The sequence below is a fragment of the Pyrus communis genome, chromosome 17, assembly GCF_963583255.1.
Source record: "Pyrus communis chromosome 17, drPyrComm1.1, whole genome shotgun sequence".
NCBI lineage: Eukaryota > Viridiplantae > Streptophyta > Magnoliopsida > Rosales > Rosaceae > Pyrus > Pyrus communis.
Window position 1 is genome coordinate 1,815,184 of NC_084819.1, and position 12,184 is coordinate 1,827,367.

The 12,184-nt window shown below is 41.5% G+C and overlaps 1 protein-coding gene across 1 annotated transcript; it reads right to left on the bottom strand.

Annotated features, from left to right (window-relative positions):
* Nucleotides 1–8,829: 8,829 nt before the first annotated feature.
* Nucleotides 8,830–9,592, bottom strand: LOC137723203 (uncharacterized). Its single transcript, XM_068462375.1, has 2 exons — nucleotides 9,129–9,592; nucleotides 8,830–9,076 (listed from the first exon to the last, which is right to left on the bottom strand). The coding sequence occupies exons 1-2, from the start codon at nucleotides 9,590–9,592 to the stop codon at nucleotides 8,830–8,832; spliced, it is 711 nt and encodes a 236-aa protein (XP_068318476.1).
* Nucleotides 9,593–12,184: the final 2,592 nt, after the last annotated feature.

Below are 12,184 nucleotides of genomic sequence, written 5' to 3' on the forward strand. Positions count from 1 at the left end.
CATAAGGTGCCTGATTGGTTTCCAGAGTTAAAGAAAAAATTGCGTGCCAAGGAGCGTGGAGCATCCGGGTCCAGTGGAGGCCGTGCCTCGATTGCTGCGGCTACACCAACAGTCCAGGAAGCCGTGCTTAGCCCCAGTGACTCTAGTCAAAATTTGTTGACTCGTACTCGAGGTGACTCGTCTTCCGACTTAGTCTCCGAAATTCAGCACCATACAGGTTGGATTCTGGACTCTGGGGCAACGGATCATATGACATATGATAAAAATATGTTTCAATACATGACTACATCTCACAGAAAAAATATATCAACTACCAATGGTACTTTGGCACCCGTGTGTGGTGCCGGCACTGTGCATCTCACCCCGTCACTTCCCTTACATCATTGCTTGCTTGTTCCTTCTTTATCCCATCACTTGTTGTCCATACCACAGGTTACTAAACAATTAGATTGTGTTGTTCTAATGTATCTGTCCTTTTGTCTACTTCAGGATATTCAGACCAAGGAGATAATTGGGCGTGGCACTAAGAGAGAGGGGTTGTACTATGTGGACGACGTCGTTTCTGGCAGAGCTAATGCAGTTTGAGCGTCCCGGTCTAGTAATTTACAAGAAGTGTGGTTGTTGCATCGTCGGTTAGGGCATGCATCTTTTAGGTATTTACAGCATATGTTACCTAGTCTATTTAGTGGAATAAATGAATCAGACTTACATTGTGAAGTATGTATTCTTGCTAAAAGCCATCGTGCTTCGTTTCCTCCTAGTATGAATAAAAGAGCTTTACCATTTGAACTTGTGCACTCGGATGTTTGGGGACCTTCCCCTGTTGTTACTTCTTCTGGGATTAAGTGGTTTGTTATGTTTGTGGATGATTGCACTCGTATGACGTGGATGTATGTGTTAAAAAACAAAAGTGATGTTGGTATGATATTTCGATTTTTTTCTCAGATGATTCGGACACAATACTTGTCTGTGATTAAAGTTCTCCGTTCTGATAATGGTGGTGAGTATATTAATTGTGAGTTGTCGGAGTTTCTGTGTGATCAAGGCATTCTCCATGAAACAACTTGTCCTTATACTCCACAGCAAAATAGGATGGCTAAACGGAAAAATTGCCATATCTTAGAAACGGCACGTGCTCTACTTCTGGGCGCATCAGTTCCTAAGATTTTTTGGCCTAAAGCAGTTACTTATGTCGTCTACGTGATTAATCGTATGCCCTCTCGGGTGGTTGATTTTTGCACTCCTCTTTAAGCCCTCACTCACCATGTTCCAGTGGTGTTTACTCATACTCTCACCCCCCGGGTATTTGGGTGTGTGGCTTATGTGCATATTCAGAAAATTCATCGCACTAAGTTGGATCCATGTGCCCTCCGATGTGTGTTTGTTGGTTTCTCATCTCACCAAAAAGGATATAAATGTTATCACCCTAAAACTCGGCATATGTATGTTACCATGGATGTGACCTTTTCTGAATCGGAGTATTTTTATGCTCCCGTATCTTCATCTTCAGATCACCAGAGGGAGAGCTCTAGTGGTGATCTGGAATGGTTGGACTTGGGAGGGAACACTGTAGCTGATGCCGTGCATAATGAGGCAGTGATCATAGATGCCGTGCGTGATAATGGGGTTGGAATGCCACGGCAGATTGTTGCCAAGAGCGGCATGGAGTCAGGAATGATTGCTGCCGAGAGCAGCATGCAGTCAGGAATGGTTGCTGTCGAGAGTGATCTGCAGTCAGGGCAGATCGTTGACAAGTCTGCGAACGTAATCCCCTCTCTCTTTAGCTCCACAGTGCTGCCCAATGAATCTTCTCTGGATATACCTGAGGTAAGTATTGTGGATGATTATGTAACTAACGCGAGTTATGATGTAAATGCATATAAGCTGCCACCGAGACAAAATCGGGGTGTGCCACCTGATAGGTTTTCTCCGGAAGGCAAAGTGAAGTATCCAATAGCCAACTATGTCTCCTGCAATGGTCTTGCACCAAAACGCAAGACCTTGGTGGACAATATGGAGGCTATTCGAGTACCAACCCGTGTGGAGGAGGCTCTAAAGGATCCAAAGTGGGCAAAAGCAATAGATGAAGAAATGTTGGCATTACAGAAGAATAATACCTGGGAGGTGACATCCTTACCAGAAGGAAAAAAAACAGTTGGATGCCGGTGGGTGTTTACTGTCAAATACAAAGCCGATGGATCATTAGACAGGTACAAAGCAAGGTTGGTAGCTAAGGGATACACCCAAACATATGGTGTAGATTATCAAGAAACGTTCTCTCCAGTTGCCAAGATGAATACGGTACGTGTTCTGATATCTTTAGCTGCTAATATGGACTGGCCATTAAAACAGTTTGATGTGAAAAATGCTTTCCTCCATGGGAACTTGGAGGAAGATATATGGATTTTCCTCCTGGATACAGTGCTGGTAGAAATACCGGAGTATGTCGGTTGTGTAAGTCTCTTTATGGGCTTAAGCAATCGCCTCGTGCATGGTTTGATAGGTTTACTCAAGTTATGAAAAAGATTGAGTATTATCAGAGTCATTCTGATCATAGATTGTTTGTTAAACAGAGACATGAAAGAGTGACAGCTTTAATCATCTATGTAGATGACATGATTATTACTGGAGATGATTTTGATGAGATTTCAAGGTTGGAGAGAAATCTTGCAGCTGAGTTTGAAATGAAGAACCTAGGGGATTTGAAGTATTTTCTTGGAGTTGAAGTTGCTCGATCTTCGAAAGGTATTTTCTTGTCACAACGTAAGTATGTTTTGGATTTGTTAAAAGAAACTGGTATGCTGGGATGTAAGCCAGTAGATACTCCTATTGTTGAAAAACACCATCTATGTTTATATTCGAATCAGAAATCAATTGATAAGGGGAGATATCAGAGACTTGTAGGGAGACTAATTTATTTGGCTCATACACGTCCTGATATTGCTTATGCAGTGAGTGTAGTAAGTCAATTTATGCATTCACCGAGTGTAGATCATATAGTTGCTGTTATGTGTATCTTAGCATATTTGAAGTCTGCACCTAGGAAATGAGTTTTATATCGGAAGCATGGACATTTGAGGGTTGAAGGGTTCACAGATGCTGATTGGGCAGGAAGTGTGGATGACCGACGGTTTACTTCAGGATATTTTACTTTTGTAGGAGGAAATTTGGTTATATGGAGAAGTAAAAAACAGAAGGTAGTATCAAGATCCTCAGCTGAGGCTGAGTATCGAGGGATGGCTCACGGCATTTGTGAGATTCTCTGGCCTCGAAAACTCCTTGAGGGGCTTGGGTTCAAGCCAAAGGAGACCATGAGACTATATTGTGATAATAAGTCAGCAAGAGATATAGCTGATAATCCGGTACAACATGATATGACAAAACATGTAGAAGTTGATCGACATTTTATTAAAGAGAAACTTGAAAGGAAGATTGTGTCAATACCTTTTGTGAATTCGGAGGAGCAACTTGCAGATGTTCTAACTCATGCAGTATGTATTCGAAAGTTTGATGACTCACTTGTCAAGTTGGGCATGTGTGATATCTATGCACCAACTTAAGGGGGAGTGTTAGTCATGAGTAAATATTAGGAAAAAAGGAATGTAAATACTAGGAGTCCTTTATTAAGTAGGTTTGTTTATAAGCTTTATTTTGTTTCCTTGTTGAACACTGATTGTACATGTATATATTTCTAAAGAAGCAATACAAGAAAAATTCCCGTAAAGTTCTATTAGTACTCTGCGTTTGTTTGAGTTTGAAAATATAATACTAAATTAATCAAGGAAATAGTAAGATCTAGTTTCTGTTCTCCAACTATACAGGAAATGATACGGATAGAAAATGTAGAAACTTTCAATTATCTTCTTGGATTTATAATTCTGGGTTTTGGTTGTTGAGTTTATATTTTCTCAGATGTTTGGTTCCCATCAATGAATTGTAACTGCAGAAAATGGAAGAACCAAAAGGGAAAAAGAAGAAAGAAGGCATGTGTACAACTGATTGAATAGCTTGTCTCTCACTGTTTGTTTTTTATCATTGTTCTTTTTCATATGTGAACTCAACTACAAGAAGGGAAGAAGGCCCCAAACAGAGTTGGATCAAAAGGTTATAGTAAATATAAAGATAAATGTACTAGTCATCCAATATTAATTTTAGAACAACTCCAAGTATGCATCTTGGTAAATGAGTGCCTATATTCGGGAGAAACTTTCCTACACCTCGGTACAGCACTGTGCATTGAGACAATAACGAGATGCCTTGTGGGACATTTAAAACACACGGTATCATATTATTCATTCAGGATTAGACCGTGATCCAGGTGTCGATAAGTCAATCTCTGTCTATAGATTCTGCACACAGTTAAAGATGTAGAAAAGGAGAGACCAGCAGAGAGAGCAGCGGAAAGAAAATGAGTGCAGGAAGTCATAAGTCTGTAATTCAGAGAATAGCTTAATTGATTATCTGCTATATCAATTGGTACATATATAAGTATATACATCATTGACTTTTGTATAACAATTACAGGTAAGTAATTATACAATTAATGTAATACAATCAGCAAGTTTAATATGATGAAGAAGATCTTGGCTGAGTGGAGACAATTGAGGGATTGTTGTCTGGTTGACTTGTGCAACATTCTTCTGCAGATTTGGTGGAGTTATTTGTGGCTGTGATAATTTTCTTGTCATCCCCCCTCAAGCGAAATGGAACGAAGTAACGATTGAGCTTGAAGGTAAGAAAAGAGAACCGTTTGCGAGAAAAGCCTTTGGTGAAGACGTCGGCAATCTGATTGTGAGAGGAGATGTGACGAGTTTGAAGAACGCATTGAGCAAGTAATTCACGAACAAAGTGGTAGTCAATTTCGACGTGACGAGTACGAGCATGGAAGACGGGATTGGCAGCCATATGTAGGGCTGAAATATTATCAACAAGAATGCAAGGTGGAGTGCGTATGGGAATGCCTAGCTCACGAAAAAGATAACGATACCATCGTATTTCAGCCGCAGTGGTAGCGAGAACGAGAGCACGGTATTCCGCTTCAGAGCTAGAACGGGACACTGTAGTTTACTTCTTAGCGGTCCAAGTAAGAAGATTGGGACCCAGAAAAATGCAAGGACCGCTGATGGACCTAGGATCATCAACAAAACCAGCACAATGGGCGTCGGAAAAACCTCGAAGAGAGTAGTCTTGAGAGGAGCGAAAGAGTATGCCTTGCTCAACAGTTCCCTTGATATAACTGTAAATGCGCTTAAACGCTTGAAGATGAGTGGACTTAGGATTATGCATGAAATGACATACTTGATTGACTGCATAAGCGATGTCAGGACAAGACAAAGTTAACTACTGAAGGCCACCAACCATACTTCGATAAGACTCAGGATCATAAACGGGATCGCCATCATATGCGGACAAGCGGGTGGAGGAAAGAAATGGAGTAGGACTTGGCTTGCACATGTCCATCTTGAACTTCTTGAGCAAGTCAGAAGCATAATGAGTCTAAGATAGAAAGAAGATGACTTCTTGTTCGTGTGACCTCCATGCAAAGAAAAAAAATGAAGATCCCCTAACTTGCGGCTAGCAAAAGTGGCGCACAACAAATCAATAAACATGTGAATAGCAGCTGAATTAGATCTTGTGACAATCAAGTCATCAACACAAACGAGAACATACAACGAATATGTAGATGAGTGATTAATAAATAAAGACGCATCAGATTTGCTGTGAGAAAATCCTTGTTCGCATAGGAAAGCATTAAGTCGTTGGAACCAAGCTCGGGGGGTACGAGCAGCTCCAGCGGGAGCTCCTGCTCGAGGGACGGGCTCTGGAACAGGGCTGGATTGCCCGAGGGAGGAAGTCCAGCGTTGGCTGGCGAGGGAGCCCGAGCAGGCTCGAGTGCTAGGCCCGTCGATTCGTGCCTGCCCGAGCGCCCGAAGGCAATCTGACGTGGGCTGACGTCAGGACGACGTCTCCACGCTTTTTGAGGGCCACAAAGGTTGCTGCTGCTGTTCGGGGCAGCCATGGCACTGGTGAGCCTGAGCTTGCTTCAAGGCGGCCATGAGAGCATTAGAGATGGGGGGCTCCATGCCAGGACTCATGTTTTGGGCAGTGGGCAACAGCTCCAGAGCCACACTGAAGCAGAGCTCTAGAGCTCGGCACTGCAGAGGGTGGGAGGAATTGGGATGAGATTGGATGCATGCTTGGCGGAGGAAGCCAGTGGGGGAGGACAAAAGGGTTCCATCAACCCGCTTCGGCAGAGACAAAGGCAGTAGCAGCAAATGAAATCAACGGTGGAGATGCAACTGTTAAGACAAGTTTTGTGAAAAAAATACTATTATTTTATAAATAAAAAAATACTATTATTTTTTAAAAAAAAAAATACTATTATTTTATTGCCTATTGCTAGAGTTATTCAAGTGCAACGGTGGAGATGCAAATGGCAGTTACTGTTCATTAAGGGCGGTTATTGTTCACTAGGTGGATTGAATAGTGAATAGCCTTGGGGGAGGGCTCCCACGTTGAAGTTGCTCTAAAGAGTTTTATGAAGCCAACAAACATACTTAGAGTGTTGGGAATCAACAAACCTAGGTGGTTGCTTTGTATAAACTCCCTCATGTAGAATCCCATCAAGGAAAGCATTATGCACATCGAGTTGTTGGAGGGACCAATTGTTGGAATCAACAAGGGCAAGTATGGTCCGAATAGTTCCCGGTTTGACCACAGGACTGAAGGTCTCGTGGTAGTCGAGGCCTTCTTGTTGATTGTATCCTTTGACAACGACGCGAGCTTTGTGTCTGCCAATAAAGCCATCCGCTTTCCGTTTAACTCGAAAGACCCTTGTACACCCTACAGTGTTCATTTTTGGTGTGGCGGGAATAAGGGACCAAGTATGATTTTGTATGAGGGCTTCATATTCTTCCTTCATTGCTTGCTGCCAGTGAGGGTGTTTCGAAGCTTGAGTGTAGCTAGTTGGCTCAAAGGAAAGAGGATCATGGAGAGCCGCTGTTAAACCGTGTGGTAGTGGGTGTCTATCCGTGCCATAAGTCAAAGTATTGATACTTTTGAACTTGTGATGAGCAGGAGAGGAATCTGGAGATGCAACAACTGGGATAGAGGTGGAATTGTGCATGGCATCAGATTGGTCTAAAGCATGGTATGATGCATGGTCTGACGTCACTGGAGTAGAAGCTTGGTCTGGGGTCGCGGGTTCTTGTGCTTCTGAAGAAGCTACAGACTCATTTGGAGAAGCATCAGATGCGTGAGTGTCACTATTGGTGGCGCACGCTGGGCTGGCAACATGGTGAGAGACGGACGGGGCTGGCTCGTCGGAGCTATGATCAGTAGAGTGAATAGGAGCGGCAGTGCGAGGCTGTGTCAGGGGCAAAGACTCCAAAAAGAGTGGGGATGAAATCGATGCTTCGCCGGGCTGAGAAGGAGACCTGAGTTCTTGTTACGGAAAGGTTAATTCATCAAAAGAAACATTACGAGAGATGTAAACCTTACCGGAAGCCATATCGAGACAACGATACCCTTTGTAATTGTTGTCATAACCAATGAAGACACATTTCACTGATTTGGGCATCAACTTGTGTTTGTTGTAGGGAACTAAGTACGGAAAGCAAGTGCAATCGAATGTTCGAAGAAAGCGATAATCCGGAATCATGGCAAATAATTTCTCATAAGGAGAGACATTCCCAAGGTTATGTAGAGGAAACGATTAATGAGGAAATTCCGGAAAGCCAAACTAATGAATTCACCACCATCATCAATTTGTAACATTTTAATTGTGTGATTTAACTGATTCTCAATCATGCGTTTGAAAGTGACCAAGGTAGTCGCGACATCGGATTTGCGAACAAGAGGAAATAGCCAAACGAATCGTGAAAAATCATCGACAATAGATAAATAATACTTGTAGCCAAAACTAGACAAAGTCGGTGCAGGACCCCATACATCAAGGTGTAAAAGTTCTAGAGGGTGGGAAGTCACGGTCGTTCGAGCATTGAATGGTAGTCGACATACCTTGCCTAACGGACAAATGTGACAATTCTTATTAGAAGAAACATCACCGCCAATGGGGATGTGGTATTTGTTTGCCAAAACACGAAAGATAGCATCAGAAGGATGACCCAATCGAGCATGCCACACATCTCGGGTTGTTCGTTCGCCATAGAACACAAGCTTGGGAGTGACGTGAGAAGCAGCCCGAATATAGTAGAGATCGCCATAGTTATGCCCAATAAGAAGTATTTGTCCCGTCGTCTTGTCCTTCACACGAAACATATATCATCCATCTCAAAACAGCAATTATTATCATAACAGAATCGGCGAATCGACAATAGATTCTTTTTTATTGCAGGAACGTACAACACATCTTGAAGAGAAAGAGAGCCGCGTGAGACAGAAATGGAGGATTTGCCAATATGAGAGATAGGTAAATGCTCACCGTTGCCCACTATGATTGAATCAGTACCTGTGTAAGGTTGAACTTGAGTGAGGTGAGACGGATCATTAGTCATGTGATGGGTAGCTCCGGAATCGACGACCCAGGGAGGAGGGAGAAGCGGCAGTGGTGGCTGGGAGCTATGCAAAGTTTCCACGTTGCGGACATGTCTTGGCTTTATGACCAGGTTTGTCACAAAGTTCACAGGGCTTTCCATACTCAAAGTTTGACTGAGGCAGGGGCGATGCCGGTGTGGGAAGCAGAGGAGGTCGAGAATCACTGGAGGAGCCATGATGGGTCTGATGAGAAGACCAATGTCGGTGACGGTTGGAATTGGGAGGACGCCAACCACCACCACGACGGCCGTGACCACGACCTGTGCCATGTTTCTAAGAAACAACACCATGCTGAGAGTCTCGGAAATTACCCGTGGCCCTTTTTGCATTGAAGGCAGCGCCATTGGACAAGGAGAGAGACGACATCTTTTGAATAAGATGCTCTTCTTGAAGCAGCAGATCATAACAGTCATCAAAAGAAAGAGAAGGACGAAGATGAACTGATGTCTTAAACTCCTTATATTCGCGACCAAGCCCGTCAAGAATAGATTCGATAAGCTCATCGTCAGTGATGCTAGAACTAGCATAGTGAAGAGAATCAGAAAGGCTTCGAGCATGCAATTAGTACTCACTCATAGGTTGCTCGGGGAGTTTTCTTCAAGTTACGGAGTTCGTCTCGAATAGTACGAAGGTGAATCTTAAAGAGGGGAGAGAGACGCTTCTCCAAGAGTGACCAGGCAGCATAGGCAGTGGTGCAAGAAAGCAGGATAGGCTTGATGGAGGAGGAACATGTGGCTTTAATCCAACTGAGGACCAGTTTGTCTTGAGAGTAGGTGGGATTGACGGAGCTGTCGTCAAGCCTTTTGGAGGGTTGAGAATTGCAGACCACAGTGTCTTCAAGACCATGAATCTCAAGAACATCTTGGAATTGAGATCGCCAACTGAGATAATTGTTACAATCCATAGGAGTGTTGATCATGTGAGAGATATTGAAGGTAGTGGGAAGGGTTGGGGTGATTGTTGTCCTGATAGAAGAAGAGTCGGACGAGAGAGCAGCAGAAGAGGAGGTGGTTGAGGGGGCTGTAGGAGAGGCCATAGAGGATCGAAATGCAGTAGCGTTAGCTGTTGGTTAAGGCTGATACCATGCAGAAAAGGAGAGACCAGCAGAGAGTGCAGCGGAAAGAAAATGAGTGCAGGAAGTAATAAGTCTGTAATTCAGAGAATAGCTTAATTGATTATCTGCTATATCAATTGGTACATATATAAGTATATACGTCATTGACTTTTGTATAACAATTACAGGTAAGTAATTATGCAATTAATGTAATACAATCAGCAAGTTTAATATGATGAAGAAGATCTTGGCTGAGTGGAGACAATTGAAGGATTGTTATCTGGTTGACTTGTGCAACATTCCTCTGCAGATTTGGTGGAGTTATTTGTGTCTGTGAAAATTCTCCTGTCAAAAGACCCCATTTTGATGTGATTACTCATGAGATTCTAATCATTATAACTTGGTCAGAGATCCCCTATTTTCCTTTCCCAATTTGGTGTATAATGTGCATTCAGGTCGGAGAAGTGGGAGAGCTATCAGAGATATTTCAGTGGAAAGGAGAGGTTCCAAGACTGCCATACTGGAAAGAGGAAGAGAAGCAACACCTGGGGGAAGAGCTCTCAGATGTGTTGCTCTACCTGGTTAGGCTCTCTGACGTTTGTGGCATTATCTTGGTAAAGCCGCACCACGAAAGCTGGAGCTCAATGCCATCAAATACCAAGTCAAGCTTTGCAAGGGCTCCTCCAAAAAGTACACGCAGCTCAATGCAGAAGATAATACTACTATGTGTTGCAGTGATCATGGCGTCAGGCACCAAAAACAGTAGTTGTGAACGGTGATATGTACAAATAGAGTCGGTTACAATTTTTTTAACAAAACTAGAGCTAGGAGATGCTTAACAGACGAGTTGAAGTCACCTTAATTGTATGCTTAGCCCGTCTAGTTCTGCTTTTGATTAGGAGTTTGTTTTTGTATTTAAGGATTGTGTAGCCTTTGTTATAGTATTTTGGTTTTGTAAAAAAAAAAAATAAATAAAGTTCTGAAGGTTGTCTATTTTAGGGGTGGAAAAAAATTTCCAAAAATCCCGAACCGAACCGAAAAAATCCCAATCCCAAACCGAAATTCCCGAAATTTTCGTGGGATGCTATCCCGAACCGATCCCAAAATTTCGGTATGGGATTCAGGATTGGCTTCTCAATATTTCGGAAATCCCATACCGAACCGAAAATATATAATGTTAATTATTATATATATATATATTTATACATATATATATTATTCTTTTATAATTGATGCTAGTAGTTTCTAATTCATGCTCTGCAACCTGGAATGCCCTACACCTTGCATATTTTTCATGTTCTGTTTGATATTCATGTGGATTTTATTATTGTTGCTGCCATGGCTGATGATTTCAAAAGACTTGATTCTTTTGTCTCTCAACAGATTGCAAAAAGGGTTTAATTAATTTGAATTTTGATTATGATAAAAACAGTCAGGCATGCCAGTGTTCAATTAAATGGTAGTGTGAATGAAATGAAATTCCTAGTTCATGAATGTGTTCTTGAATTATATATTTGAAGAACAATTCATAATTTCATATTTCAATTTGGGATTCCCGATTTGTCCCAAAATCTCGAAAATATTTCGGAATTCCCGAAATTTGGGATTCCCGAAAATTTGGTTTGGTATTGGTCTTCAAATTCCCGTCCCAAAAAATTTTGGTTTGGGATTCGGGATACTAGTTTCGGTATGGTATTCCATACCGAACCACCCCTAGTCTATTTCTAGCCTTGTAAGCTACAGTGTTCATGGTTTTTGCATGGTAGAGTCTGGTGTGATGGGTTATGGGGGATCAAAAATGCTTGGGCTGAGGACTGTTTTCGATGTTTTAATTGTTAGATCTTAATTTTTATATTTTTAAATAAAAATCTAATAATTAAAACACTTAGAGTATCAAGCATCGAATAATGTCTAACGAGATATGTTAATGGGTTACGGGGGATCAAAAATGCTTGAGCTACTATTTTTGATGTTTTAATCGTTAAATCTTAATTTTTATATTTTTAAATAAAGTTCTAATAGTTAAAATATTTACAGTAACAAGCATCCGATAATTGCATTGCCGCTAGGGCATGGCAGGGTGTGGGTTTTGATGGAGCAGAATATTTAGGGTGGGGAGGCACTGTCTTGTCTTCTGTGCCTGGCATCATATCAGAAATTTGGTTCCTGTGCCCTTGTGGTTGGGAACAAGGCATTGCTGGCTTTCAGCGGGACATTGAATTTGTGTTATATTTTCCTCAAGATTTATTAAGTTTAGCTTTAATAGGTTTGTTTTTTAAATTGGAAATTACTATTAACATTCTAAAAATCTCATTTTACATTCTAAATTTTTTATAATTAGAAAGAAAAATATACTCATGACTTATGAGGAGTGTAGAATAAGATTTATAGTGTACTAATTGTTGCGTGAGTTGGTTTAGAATAGAAATATGTAAATATTAGAGTCCTTTATTATGAATGATATTTTTTACGTCCTTTTTAGTTTACCTTGAAGAATAAGAATTATATGTATTATATTTCCAATTATGCAATACATGAAAATTAAGCCGTAAATTCAATTTGTGATCAAAGCCT

Bases quoted from the DNA above. Each gene is read 5' to 3' on its own strand.
- LOC137723203 (XM_068462375.1), bottom strand. From the start codon at position 9,592: ATGGCCTCTCCTACAGCCCCCTCAACCACCTCCTCTTCTGCTGCTCTC. The intron at 9,077-9,128 runs GTGAGTACTAAT...TCACTATGCTAG, and splicing joins ACTCCCCGAGCAACCTATGA to TTCTAGCATCACTGACGATG.